A 14303-nucleotide genomic window follows, 5' to 3' on the forward strand; every position below is an offset into this window, starting at 1 on the left:
CGGCACTGAGAGCAGAGGGTGAACCTGAGTGTGCCCGGCAGGGGGACTGTATGTGCTAAGGCCCTGGGGTTGAAGGAAGGCAGTGAATGAAAGGGAGAAAAGCAGAGGTGAGGCCCAATTCAGGGACAGAAGCTGTGTCAGACAGGACCGCCTAGGAGGTTAATTCCAGTTGTGCATTGAACTGTGTATTGCTCCCCCATCAAATTCATATGAAGTCCTAACTTCTAGTACCTCCGGATATGACCTTATTTGGAAATAGGGTCCTTGCAGTTATAAGCAGTTAAGATGACGTCACCCTGGAGTCAGGTGGGGTCCTATTCCAATATGACTGGTGTTTTTAAGAAAAGGGAAGATTAGGACACAGACACGAGCATGGGGAAAATGCTGGAGTGATGCTTCCACAAGTTAATGCCAAAGATTGCCAGCAAACCACCAGAAGCTGGGAGAGAGGCCTGGAAGAGGTCCTTCCTCACAGCCCTCAGAAGGAAGCAACCCTGCCTGACACCTTGATCTTGGACTTCTAGACTGCAGAACTATGAGAAAATAAATTTCTCTTGTTTAAACCACCTAGTTTGTGGTACTTTGTTCTGGCAGCAAACTAATACAATTCCCACCTGCAAAACGGAGCCAACAGTCCCTCCTCTCCTGGGTCTCTGGAGGACCTTGAACTAATTCATTCATTCTTTCCTTCAACAAGTGTTTACAGAACAGCCACCAACTGCAAAAAGCTGAAGGCAGAGAAGTACAAGGCCTGTCTTCAGGGGTGAAGGAAGTTGTACTGAACATAAGAGATAAAGAGGTGGTTCTTAAGCCCCCGGAACCTGGAATTGTCTGGTTTTGAATCCCGGCTCATCCATTCACTAGCTGTTTGACCTAGAGCCAGTTAATTAACTTTCCTGTGCCTCAGTTTCCTCCTCTTTGAGATGAAGATGAGAGTAGATGTCTATTGTTAAGAAGATTAAATGAATAGAGATTTATAAACAGCTTAGAACAGTGCATCATCGGTGCTATGTGTTAAATAAACATGAGAAGTGCTTTAACAGAAGCAAGAATCCAGCCATGGGTTGGGGAGGACATCTCCCCGGAAGGGTTATAGCCCAGCCAAGCATCAAGAGGGAACTGGAATTTGTGCACCAGGAGGAGGCATGCGAGATGTTCAAGGTACTAAGAACAGCTCTGCTACCCATTTTATAGCTGAAGATAGTGAGGCCTGGGATGGTCATGTGATTTGCCCAGGGTCACAGCACCAGAGGCAGGACCAAGAACCACGTTTTCCTAGCCCCCAGTCCAGTGTCCATAGCTTTTAGAAACTATGAAATTGAGGGCCAGGGTGGCAGGAGTGATGCTGGGGGTGGAAAGAGCTCTGAGGCCATTGGTGCCAGCTCCTTGGCGGACACTGGCGGTAACAGATGATATCCTTGGGCAAGACTCAACAGGCATGAAGGGCAGCCCAGACCAGCGGATCGATGATGCCGGGACAGACAGGGGCAGTGACGTCATCATCCTGCTGGTGGGCAACAAGACCGACCTGGCCGACAAGAGGCAGGCGACCATCCAGGAGGGCAAGCAGCGTGCCAAAGAACTGAGTGCCACGTTCATCGAGACCAGTGCCAAGACCGGCTACAAGGTGAAGCAGCTCTTCCGACATGTGGCCTCGGCTCTGCCTGGAATGGAGAATGTCCAGGAGAAAAGCAAAGAAGGGATGATCGACATCAAGCTGGACCAACCCCAGGAGTCCCTGGCCAGCAAGGGCGGCTGCTCCCGCTAATGCAGCCTGACCGCTGGCTTCCTCTGACACTACTCACTTGTTGTGAGCACCCTCCAGCGAGGCCTGCAGCCTCGGCATAGGCCTGCCTGGCAGGCTAAGGTGGTGTGTACACAGGAGTGAATGTCAGTGGCACACTCATGCACATACGTGTGCACAGAGAGCAAGGCCAGGCTTCACTTTTTCACAGGCTCAAAGAAAGTGCCCGGGGCCACGCTTGGCCTCCTCCAGGGTCCCAGACACCCCAGGTCCTGGCTCACACAGCCCAGGAACACAGCCTGTACACAGCCAGGAGCTCCTGCCCTCTGGCCATCTTGTTAACAGGAAGGGAAAATGAGGCCTGCAGGAGTACGGGGCCTCTCGGTCCTGCCCTCTGCGTTAATGACCAGGAAATATGTCAATATTTGCACACAGGAACTGCTGGCCTTGCTGCGCTTGGTCAGTGCGCCCAGAGCCTGCTTGGTTTCGCCATCTGTAAGAGGAGGGGTTGTCTCTGTGCTCCGGCGCAGGCCTTCCGCCCGCTCATCAGATAGGGTGGGTCCTTCCTCCTTGCTGACCATGATAAATGGCAGCAATTATGGGGAGAACAAAGCAAACACACAATGCCCATTGACATGGGTGGTGTGGCAGGTGAGCTCACGGCCACACAACCCATTTCGAGCCTCACAGCCACCACTTCTTAGCTCTGCGTGCCTTTGGGCCAGCCTCAAAACCTCTTGGAGCCTGTTTCCTCATCCATAAAATGGGCTCGGTAGCCCCATCTCACAGGACTGTCGCAGGACCGGGAGGCGGCGGGTTGGCTCCGGCCGACGCCAGCGCTGTGCTCTGTGTCCGGCAGGGGGCGCCGCGTAACCTTCCCCTCTCCGCTTGGCGCCCTCAGCCGCTCCGCTCAGCCGGACTCGGCTCTATTCGGCACCACTCGGATCCACTCGGTCAGACCCGGCGATAATCGGCCGGACACGCTGGGCTCGGCCGGACTCGGCTCTGCTCGGCCAAGTTCGGCTTTGCTCGGTTCTGTTCGACTCCGCCGGGAGCTGGACTCGCAAAGGTCCCTCCCCGGCGCCGCAGCGGCTCCTTTCTCTCGTCTCGCTGTCTGCTTCCCGGGTAGAGGCGCGGTGGCCGGAGCAGAGCCGCTCCCTCCGTCCACAAGCCGGCGGGTTTCTCCGTGGCGGGGGTCTGGTCTGGCTGAGCGCTAGGTGGTGCCAAGAGTGGCTGCAGCTGGCGGCAGTCTTTTCCCAGGGTTTGATCCCGAAGCGGGTGGGCATGGAGGGGCTTCCCCGGCTTGGGGGTGGGAGTCACTCCCCTTAATTCTGCGGAGAGAAGCGGGGAGGATGGCGCTGGCCTCCCGCGTGCCTTGGCGACCCCATCATCCGGCTCTGCCACTAGTCAGCCGTGGGGAGGGAGCCAGTTGCTGCACCTATTTCCCTGAGCCTCAGTTTCCCACTCTGTAACAACAGGGTCCTCGTCAGGGTCCAGGAGGACTGGGATGGGGCTGGCTCTTTCCTTCTCTGGGCCCCTTGGGGATTCTCTTTCCCCTTCTGTAAAATGGGATTAAACTCGCCCAACTCGGATTAACACCCGTAGGAACAGACATGGGTTGCTGAAAAGCCCAGGACGGAGAAACTGAGTCCGGAGAGCGAAGTTCACCCGGGATGACCCAGCTAGTCGAAGGAGGGGTATGCAGAACCCGGAAGCCGAGTGAGCGAGCTGCCTTGGAGAGGGAGGGTCCCATTGGACCCTCTGCCCGCTTTGCAGGAAGTGGGGTTTGGAGGAAGAAGTGAGGGAACGGGCGCCCCAGCCAGCTCCTGGCACGTCTTAGTGGGCCCTTCATCTTCCCCCTTCTCCCCTCCTTAGCTCCCCAAGAAGGGGACGGGTGGGGAGCATCACAAGCCCGGGGTGGAATGGGGTGGGTGCCAGGCGCATAGCCTCTCCCCAGTAGGTGGCGCTCACGGTTTCCTTTGTTTAGTTTCTTTATTACCGTCCTAGAGCAATTAGATCTGTGACTTGCCAAACACGACTTGCATAGCTGACTCCGGGAATCATGTTTTGGGTTCTGTCTCACTTTATGACAGGCACACATTTTTCAAAAATGCATGAAGGGTTCTTGGTGCTTTGTAAGCACTGACTAAATGTCACTAGTTTTATATCTTCTTCCCAAACTTGGGCTGGAAGGTGGATGTGGCTAGGAGCTTGGTTCTGAGAGTTGGTGAGTGTGTGTCTCATCTGTGTGCATGAGGAGAATGGGCTCATGCCCTCACCCTATTCAGGGTTTAACGCGGGAGAAGCACTGCTTGGTGGCCAGTGTAGAGTACCCCCATGGGTTATCCCAGGCTGACCAGGCTGCTCAGATGGTCTTGGCCTCCTCATGTTCCTCTGGCCTCGGGTCACCAAGGCTCAGAGGTAGGGAGACATGCCCAAGGACACAAAGCTAGAAGGAGGTGGAGCTGAGACGTAACCCAGTTTTGTCTGCCCCAGGGCTGGGGCTCTGTCTCCAAGCTGCCTGGCTGGCCTGCTGGGGAGATCCTCAGAATGGCTGGGAGACCAAGGGCTGATGCACAAATGGGGTAATTTGCGACATGGTGAAAGAGAGAGGGAGGAAAAATATTAGGGTAGTGTATAATATTCCTGAGTCCTGCTCTCTTGTCTGCCCTGCCCCCAGCCAGCTGCCTTGGACCAAGGGGGATAAGGAACCCTTTTCTGGGGCATTGACATTGGCTGGGAGTCAAAGGAGCTGGTCCTAGAACCTGATGAGAATCATGTGCTTTTCAGACCTCAGCCTCCTCACCTGTCAAGTGAGATGAGGCTCCTTCTCTGCAGAGGGGCTGTTGAGCGAGGCAGGGAGCACACAATGGGCCCTGGACCAAACCACTTCTGTGTCCCCACCCTGCTTCTCCACATCCCCCATCCGTCTTCCCTTCACTTCGCGTTTTCCTCAGATGCTAGGCTTCCTAAGCCAGATCTCTGTGAGACAGCCAGGAGCTGTGTTCTGCTCCAGTGCTGCTGACTCAGCCCTTTTCCCTCTGGTGGCAGCAGTGATGTGAGGGTGGGGAGGGGGCTCCCTCGCCTCCCTCCCTCTGCAGCCCTGGCTCCGTGCCCTGGGAATGCTGCCTGGGGCAGGGCCACATAGAGGGCACAGTCAGTGTGGACCTGGCAGTTTTCCCAGTGTCCTTAGGCCTTCCATCTGCTTTCCTTTGGGGCCCCTTGAACCACTAAGTAGGCCTGGGGTGAGGGTGGGGTACTCCAAGTGGGTTGGGAGGGGGAAGCAGCACAAAACTAGAAGTTGGGAGAGTCTGGCTCTCATCCCAACTTGGACTCCAGTCTGCTGTTTGACCTTGAGCCAAAGACTTGCCCTCCCTGGTCACAGTGTCCCTGCTGGACAGATTAAGGAATTGGATTAGATCATCTCTAAGGGTCCTTCCAGGCCTGGATATTCTGTTGTGTGTTTATCCCCCAAAGTAATAAAAAAACAGAAGCTCAGAGATGGGAGATGGTCAAGGACACACAGCCAGGGCTGTTCCATCCTCCACACTTTGCCCAGCTGTGAGTGGGGCCTGGCGGTTAGTGCCCAAAGCCCCAGACTTCAAAAAAATCCCCCTAGGTCGCTGCATTCCTGTGCCTCCTGAGAGTGATAATGTCACCACCTCTCTCTGCCCAGGGGGCAGGCCCTGAATTGCAGCCTTTGCCCACAACCGTGCCCAGCTGTGCCGTCGTGGGAACTCCGGTAGGACGGAGAGCACTTCCATTCTGTAGGGTTGTGGTTCCTCTTCACTAACTGTGTGACCCTGTGTAAGTCACATCAGCTCCCACCATTAGCTCCCTTTCCCAAGAAGAGTAAAAAACTGGATGTAAATACCCTTTGGCTCCCAAAAACCCCTGCAAAGATGAAGCCTGGCCCAGGCAGTAAGTACTCAACAAATGTAGAATGAGAGGGGGCTAGAGGGCGAGGGATGTTTGAGAGAGTCTTTGCACAGGGGTCTCTGACCCCAGGGAACCAGGGCTGCAGCCTTTGCAAAGCCTCCTGCAGCGTACCCGGAAGGAAGCAGAGGCCCAGGGGCATTCTGTGCAGGCTGCCCTCCTGTGACCTTGTTGGGGGTCATTTCCACGGGTGGATTGGCTGTAGAAGACCAGGAAGATGGATAATCATGGCAGCATTTCCAGGCAGAGGAGGAGGACTTTGGTGTCCCTTGGGGGTGGGGCTATTGACCTGGCTGCCACCCTTACCTGATACTCTTCCCTGATCTCGGAGGAGGTGAGACCTTCACTCAACAAACATTTACTAAACTTCCTCTTGTGACTGGCACGGATGGGGCGGGGGACTGGAGTTCTACAGACAACTAGGGTCTGAGAGGGGAAGGGACTGGCCAGTGGGTGCCAGTGCCAGGATTTGAACCTGAGGCTACTGGGCTGGTGCCCGTGCCCCCTCTGTGCCGCCTGCCTCAGTGACTCAGAACTAACGAGCTCTTCAAGCCTCGGCTGGAGCCCCCGGCGTGGGGATTCCAGCACGGCCTTCCCCTTCCCGAGCAGCTTCTGGGGCTCCCTGCCCTCCCCCCTTCCCAGCCTCGAGTTCCCATCAGGGGCTTCAGACCCCTTCCTGCTGGAACTTTATGGGGTCTCTGAATTAAACAAGACCCTCTAGGACCACCAAAGAGTTAAGCCAAGGAAATCCTCAGCTCCCTGTATCTCCGAAGAACCCGGAGGCTGGAGGGGAGGGAGCAGGGAGGAGGGGAAGTGGGAAGCCAGCTCAGCCCGCTCCCTCCGCCCTCCCTCCCTCCCTCCCTCTGCTCTGCCTCCATCCCTTTCTCCCTCCCTCCTTGGCCAGCCCTCCGGGCCTGGGATTCTGGGCCAGCAACAAGTTATAACTGCAAACATGGACCAAGGAACCAGAGGCGGCCCAGAGGCCCGGGGTCCGTGAGCTGCTGTTTGAGGCTGCAGGACACTGGGTGAGTGGTGGGAGGTCCTGCAACTTCCTCCAGCAGGGCAGAGGGGGTTGGGGTCAGAGCCTGGTATTCTTCTCCTTTCTCCTCTCTTCCTGGACACATCTCACATCTCGGGGCCCTGCTCTCTCCTTCTGACCCTGGCCAGCCCCTCTAGGGTCTCCCTTCCCCATTCCCTCCTTTGACTGAGACTTTAGCCCTGGTGAAGGGCTGCCCTCCGATGCTCCTGTCTTGTGCCCACCCCTGCATGGACGGGTGCCAACTCAGCTCAGCAGGGCCTGGCCCTCCCCCCACCCCAAAGAGGCCCCAGCTCCCTCATGGAGGCAGCAGGGACCCCCAAATCACCCCCAATGGTGTGGTCCCTCACATTTGATCCCTGTGTGACACCTTCCTCCAGGGACAGTCAGTGACCATGGCTGTGGTTATTATTACTTTTGTTAAAGGCTGCTTTGCTTCCTGCATCCCCCCTCCCCACCCCCCGACCAGGTCACAGTTCTGTGTCACAGATTTTTTGACTCTCAGCTGGCTAGGCCAACAGAAATGTCCCCAGACAGTTTTAATCCTCTGGGAACAGTTCTGCTCTTCCTATCCCATGCAGGCCCTGGGGAGAGGTCGTGTTGGGCAGCAGAGAAAGGAACAAACATTTAATTACGAGTCTTTTACAAGTCAGGCAATTTCCCTGCATTTAAATCCTCCCAGATAACCTGGGGAGGAAGGTGGTGTTGTCTCCTCCTTGTAAATGTCAAGGAGCAAGAAGCCCAGAGACGTTAAGCCACTAGCCCTAGGTCACACAGCTTGTAAACTATTCTGGGATCTCAAGTCTGACTCCAAAGCCTCATCTTTTCCCATGAGGTCACATCTATGGGAAGAAAAAGAGGGGATTTTGCTCTTCTCAAAACCACTGGGATGTATAATTTACAAATAAAAGCTAAGGGTCATAATCTTGGACAGCAGGGATGTTGATCTCTGAAGATTTGACGTGCCTTATTGAGCAGAACCAGGAAAGCAGAATGGGGGCCGGGGAGGCAGGGGAGGCTTGGGAATTATCATCTTCAGGAGAGGGGCGATGGCTCTGGAGACTGCCTGCCCACCCCTCTCTTCTCCTGCTACTACCCAGCCCGCAGGGAGCAGGGAGGGGGTTGTTGGGGGGAGGGCTCCTGCCCCTTTAAAACCCAACTCCTACCTCAGTGTTCAGGTTAGGTTAGAATGGCATTTAAAAAAAATAATAATTTTACCTTCTCTACACATATTAACCACAGAAAAATATTTTTGAATTGTGCTAAATGTTAAAGGAGAACAAAAGGAAATAAACAAAGAACACCAGAAGTGTAAAAACCAGTCTGGTTTCAAAAGTGTTTCTGATCCTGCGATAACTCGGTGCCAGCCCCCAAAGACTGCCACCACCTCAAAGGCTCTTTGCCTGGCTTCCTGCCCACCCAGCCCCGGCTTGTCTCCAGTCACTGCTGTCCAGGCTGCTTTCTGCCCCTCTCCGTGAACTCTGGATCCCTTCTTGGCCAAGGCCAAAGACAGATCCTCACAAACCCTTGGACTTCCCTGTTCCTTTTGAATTTTCCAGACCTCCTGGGTCCTGCCCCTTAGTTCCAACTTACCACCTTGGCAGCTGATTGGCAGGTCTATGATGATTGACACGACCACCTTCCAATGAATTTACTCTCTCCTGCTCCTTTCCCTGCAGGGCTTCTTGTGTGAGGTTGAGTTGGTAGGTTGCTGACTGCACAAACATGCTGAACGAGGAGGTGGGCTGACACCAGCTACACACCTTCAGTGTGCATTTCTGCAGGGACTTCTTTTGTTCGTTTGTTTCTAATTTGTCCGTCCTGAGGGGCACCTTCTTCTACCTTGCCCTCCAGTGACGGTGGAGTCTGGGGCAAGAAAACAAGCCAGAGGGAAGTTGGGAGGGTGGGAAAAGCATTTTACAGTCTCATTGGCTATGACACATAGGCAGCAGGGCATCTTCCTCACCCACCCCAGCAAAGGCCTCCCAGGACCCTCGTCTTCAGAGGGGGTCCTCCTTCGTGGGCCCATGTGTGCCAGAGATGCCCAGGGACCGGGTTCCAGGAGACTCAGCCTCCAGGCCCTGCACTACCACAAGTCTCTTTGTGACCTTGGAGAACTTGCTTCCCTGTGTAGGCCTCTGTCTTCTCATCTGTTAAATGGGGGCACTAATGCCCCCTCCCCGAGTTATGTCAGGAACGCACGTGCTGTGGGTGGTGGCATCCGCGCTGGGCATCAGCAGAGTGTAGATGTCAAGGTAATGTATTTCTGTCCCTCCTTCCCTGCTCCAGGTCGCCATGGGGATAGCTGCCCTGGGCCTCCTCTGGGCAGTGCTCCTGCACCCTCTCTCTGTGTTTGGAATCCCCACCGAGGAGCCCACCTCTGGGGAAGCCGTGGCCTCTAGTTCCCCTGGGCTCTGTCGACGGTGCTGTGACTCTGAGGACCCCCTGGTCCTTGCTGATGCTGCACATGAGTCCTTGGCCTCTCCGTCCGCCCTCCCGTACATGCTGCCTGAGGTCAGGCCCTACATTAACATCACCATCCTGAAGGGTGAGGACCCACATGTGGCTTGGGCTGGACTGGCCTGGTCGGGGACAGGGAGGGCGTGGGGATCTCTTCCTGGGCTCAGGGAGGTGAGGTGGAAGGAGCAGAAGAAACTTGGACAGAAAACTGTCCCAGACCTTTTCTTTCATTCACACATTTATTAAGTACCTACTGCATACCAGGACCATTCTGAATTCTGGGATGGAGCGTGTACACATCAGACGAAGATGCCTGTGGAGCTTCTGTTCTAGTGGGGGAGGCAGACAGTGAGCAATAAACATATCACCCAAGTTAATGAGACGGATGGTGATAAATGCTATGGAAGTGATGAGGTGGAGCAGGGTAAGGGGTGTCTGGAGTGCAGCTGTGGGGGGCAGGTTGCATATTAAATGGGGGTGGTCAGTGTAGGTCTCACTGAGAAGGTGGGGAGAAGCCACGTGGATCTCTGGGGAAGAGCATTCCAGGCAGAGTGCATAGCAGGTACAAAGGCCCTGGGGCCAGAGCGGACCTCATGTGTTTAAGGAACAGGGGGCAAGGGGAGGAGCAAGGTTGGAGACAAAACAGATCAGACGTGGGCTCCTCCTCTGAGTGAGATGGGGAGTGGGGGAGGGTTTGAGCAGAGGAGGGACCTGGCCCAGCTTAGGTTTCAAATGGATCACTCTAATTTCTGTGGAGAATAGACAAGGGTAGAATCAGGGAGAGCCGTGGGGGCCACTAGGGCCGCCCGGGTGAGAGCTGGCTGCCTGTCCTCTAAAACCAAATCTCAAGGAAGCTACTTCTGCTGTTGGGGGCTGTGAATGGCTAGTCCTGGGGCCAGCCCTTGACATCCTTAACCTCTGTCTTTGCTCACGACAACCCCGCAAGTTCGGTATGTTGTCATTCCTCCCACCTTGCAGATGGGGAAACTGAGCCTCTGAGAGGGGAGGAGCTCTCCTGGGGTCACACAGCTGTTAGGGGCAGAGCTAGGATTTGTCGTCGAGGACTCCAGAGGGTCAGCTGGCACCTGAGACCCTCGGGCCTTCAGATTTTGTAGTTGAGGACCCCTCTTGTCCTCTCCCTACTTTGCCCACCACCTCACACATCACTGCTTCCCCAAGGCCAACAGAGCCCTCTGCGTGAGGTTGACGAGGTGCTTGGATGCTGACTGTACTCCCCCCTCACTATCCTCCTTAAGACCCCATGTCACCTCTCCTGGGCCAAGCTAGCTGCCTGCTGGGCAGAAGGCGCCTGGCTGGTGTCAGGAGTCCTGGGTCCCAGCCCCAGCTCTTCAGCTCCCTTGCTGTGTGGGGCAGGCTTGTCTCTCCCTCCCTGGGCTTGCTGCCTCATTTGTAAAAAGGAGAAGGTAACCCCCTCTTATAACTACCCTCACGCCCTCCCTTGGGGCTGGGGCGAAGCAAGTGCTCTGCAAACTGTAAAGTGCAGGGCACATGTTGAGGTAGGTAGTTCACCAACGAGGCCAGTGAGGAAGACCTCCACAGAGCCGTGGACCCCCTCCTGCCTGCTTCTCTCCAGGCTCCTCCTCCGAGGGCCTGTGCCCTCTTTTCTGCCCCTTCTTCCCCTCTTCCCAGCAGCATTGCCGTGGTCATAGGGGACCCCGGGACAACACAGGGCTGTCTAGTTCATTCAGAGGGATGAGGCTAAGGGTGTGATTGCAGGCTCTGTGACAGGCAGCAGGGAAATATTTGGGATCTGGTCCCTCAAGAAGTAGGTGGTAAAAAAATAAAAAGCAGGTGGTCACCTGCTTTTCTTGCGTTCAAGGTCAGCCTGGAACAAGGGCTGGCCAGAGGCGTGCCTGCCTGGGAACCAGGGCAGATGCTGCCAGAGCCCAGGGCAGGGGGAGGTGGGCTGGGCAGTGCTGGGTGAATCGTCCTGCCTCGTATCTGCAGAGTTCACCCAGTGCTTTCCCAGAGGGCTCAGGAACATCCCTGTGAGATGCGCATGATCCTCTTCAAAGATACAGACAAAAAAATCCCAAGACACCAACGTGAAGGCCCCAGGTCATGCAGAGGCGCGGTAACGCCCACCAAGGGCTGCCTGGCTCCGACTCTGGACACTTCCGTCCAGGTGATCCCTTCTCTGGGGCAGAAATGCCACGCCACATCCCCCTGGAGTCCCGCTGGGTGCAGTGACAGCTGGGGTCCAGGCCTGGTCTGGCAGAGACCACAGTCAGAGCCTCGCTGCTGAGGAGGGAGCAGGCTGGCGTGGAGACAGACCACAGTTGGAGTCCTGCTCCCCTGCCCCTAAGCCGTGCCACCCGGGCGAGTCCCTTCACCTCTCTGTGAGTGGAGGTGGACATGGTGTCTCCTTTAGAGGGGCGCTCGGGGTGGCGATGCCTGGCATGCAGTAGGTGCTGGCTCTTCTCTGGCCTGCCGTCTCTGGGCAGGGGCGAGCCTTCTGCAAACGCTTAGGAGCCCCCTGGGTGCAGGCGTGGGTGCCTGCCCTGACTTTTCTCCTTTTTGCCTCCGCAGGTGACAAAGGGGACCGAGGCCTGCTGGGCTCGCCCGGGAAGCTGGGCAGGGAGGGCCCCCGGGGGGAGCGCGGCCCCCAGGGCACCAAGGGCGCCAAGGGGCAAGCAGGCAGCCCTGGCGGCCCGTGCCAGATGCGCTTCTCAGCCTTCTCGGTGGGCCGCAAGACGGCCCTGCACAGCAGCGAGGGTTTCCAGCCGCTGCTGTTCGACACAGTCTTCGTGAACCCGGACGGGCACTTCAACCTGGCTGCCGGCCACTTCGTCGCGCCCCTGCGCGGCCTCTACTTCTTCAGCCTCAACGTGCACAGCTGGAACTTCAAGGAGACCTACGTGCACGTCGTGCACAACGACGAGGCAGCCGTCATCCTGTACGCGCAGCCCAGCGACCGCAGCATCATGCAGAGCCAGAGTGTCATGCTGGCCCTGGCACCCGGCGACCGTGTTTGGGCGCGGCTCTTCAAGCGTGAGCGCGAGAACGCCGTCTACAGCGACGACATCGACACCTACATCACCTTCAGCGGCCACCTCATCAAGCCCGAGGACGATTAGTGCCTCCCATGGGGCAGCTCTGGCCTGGGGTGGCCACGGGCAGGTCTGTCCCCTGCGGGGCCTCAGTTTGCCTGTCTGTGAAGCTGGCCCTGGGACCTGGCATTCTGGGCAGGCTTCCTCCTCTTTCCTTCCCTCCATCACCCCTCCCAGTCTGTTCGGGCCTCTCTCCTCTCTTGGACATTTTCAGAAACCTCCTAACCTAAATCTTCTAGAACTTTCCCAACCTTTTAGACCAGCAGTTTTCGAACTTGAATGTGCATCCGTATCACCCAGGGATTGTGCTAAAATGCTGGTTCTGATTCAGCAGGTGTGGCACGGGCCCAGGATTTTGCATTTCTAGGACGTTCCTGGGTGATACTGGTGCTGCTGGTCTATGGACCCCACTTGAGTAGCCAGGTCCTATAACTTTCACAACATTCTGGTACTCTCTGAACATTCTGGAATCTTCCAAACATTCCAGAATCTTCCCAACATCCTTAAATTCTCTCATCCTTCTAGGATACCCCCTCCTCTTGTCTCTTGCGCCTTCTCCCTTCTCTCTGAACTCCTGTCTGCGCCCCGACTTGTGCAGCCACAGTTCATTTATTCAGTCATCAAACACTCACTGAGCGCCCGCTCTGTGCCAGGCTCCGGGAAGGCTGAGGTGAACCAGACACAGGCCCTGCTCTCGGTGAGCACCCAGTCCAGCCAGGGTGGGGAGACACAGATTCTGAAACCAGACCCGGAGAAACACATGGGTCTCTGATCACACAAGTCTGTGTTCTGGGCATTCAGGCACTGTGGGCCCCCATTACCCACCACTCCCCAAGGCTGGCAGGATAGGGTACCCCAGGTGGGGGGTATCCTCTGCCTGGTCCTTTCTTTTTTGCCCAATGCCCATCATTAAAGCAAACCCAGGGGGGCCTTGGTCAGGGGAAAGGTGCTGTGAGGAGAGGACCCAGGGGTTAGGGGGCATTTTGGGGTAAGGGGGCCCAGACCCATAGCTCCCCACACGGCTGGGATGGAAGCCTGTGAGAGCTCCTACCCTCCTCAGCACACGCCCTCCCTGCCCCGCTGCCGGGCGGCTGTCAGGGCCGTGCTCAGCCTGCTTTGCCAAAGGTGCCTGGGCCTCAGTTCTCCCAGGCTCCCAGCCACTGTCAGACACTGACGTCTGTCCCCAGGTGCTCTGACCTCCTTGGTGTCTCTCGCCAGCCCAGTGCCTCCGGCTCTCCAGGCTCTGTTAAGGTGCTGAGGCCCCGGGTGGGCAGCTCCTGCCCAGCAGAGCCGCCTCTGGCCTGCTGCTGCCTTTACAAATGCTGCCGGGCAATGAGCCAGGACAGAGGGCACCGGGCTTTGGACCCCTCAGCAGGTCTGGGGAACCAAAGCGAGCAACATTCCAGGTCAATTGGGGGGACCCTCCTCTGAGCCATGATGCCAAGGGAGGCGCTGGGCGAGGCTGAGGCCAAGTGAGGGACATCAGGACTTCTGTCCCTTCCCCCTCTCCCAGGGTGGGACAGCCTGGTGGCCCCCAGCCTTCCCCTCCCGCAACCCCAGGTGGCCTGAACCTCTCCCCAGAGGGAGACGGCCTCCGCCCATTGGTGCTTATGCGGACTCCGGGGCAGAGGGGGCCCCGGTGGTGGTCTCTGGTGCTTCCTCATAGCCAGGGGAGCCATGGCTGCATGGCTGGGGGCTGGCAGCAGGGCCTGACCCGGTGCCGTGAAGGCTGGTCCTGTACAACCACCCCCGGCCCGACTTCACCCCTGCCCTGCTTGTCCAGCATGATTAAAAGTTGTGCGTCTTCTTGACAATTCAGCCTGGTTCTTTCTGCTCGGTTTCCTTTGCCCACCTTGGGAGGGCAGCCCATCCTGTTCTGCTGGGCCCAGGTTCAGGGCCCCAGAGGGACCAATGCAGCCCAGGGCTCCATTCCATGTGCTCGCCACCCACAAAAGAACCAGCCCGCCTCGGTCACTCACTCAGCTGGTGTGCCTTGGAGGCAGTGGAACCAGCTCAGGGTCTGTTGTGCCGTGCCCTGGCTGTGGCCCCGGGAAAG

At 56.9% G+C, this 14303-nt stretch overlaps 2 protein-coding genes across 2 annotated transcripts; both read left to right on the top strand.

Annotated features, from left to right (window-relative positions):
- The first annotated feature begins 1438 nt into the window (after positions 1 to 1438).
- Positions 1439 to 1768, top strand: LOC133101623 (ras-related protein Rab-6B-like). Its single transcript, XM_061206629.1, has one exon. It carries the CDS (start codon positions 1439 to 1441, stop codon positions 1766 to 1768), a length of 330 nt encoding a protein of 109 aa, XP_061062612.1.
- Positions 1769 to 6600: 4832 nt separating this feature from the next.
- Positions 6601 to 14061, top strand: C1QTNF6 (C1q and TNF related 6). Its single transcript, XM_061204784.1, has 3 exons — positions 6601 to 6705; positions 9006 to 9264; positions 11727 to 14061. The coding sequence occupies exons 2-3, from the start codon at positions 9012 to 9014 to the stop codon at positions 12272 to 12274; spliced, it is 801 nt and encodes a 266-aa protein (XP_061060767.1). The 5' UTR covers positions 6601 to 6705; positions 9006 to 9011; the 3' UTR covers positions 12275 to 14061.
- The last annotated feature ends 242 nt before the right edge of the window (positions 14062 to 14303 follow it).

The sequence above is a fragment of the Eubalaena glacialis genome, chromosome 11 (genome assembly GCF_028564815.1).
Source record: "Eubalaena glacialis isolate mEubGla1 chromosome 11, mEubGla1.1.hap2.+ XY, whole genome shotgun sequence".
In the NCBI taxonomy this organism is placed as follows: domain Eukaryota; kingdom Metazoa; phylum Chordata; class Mammalia; order Artiodactyla; family Balaenidae; genus Eubalaena; species Eubalaena glacialis.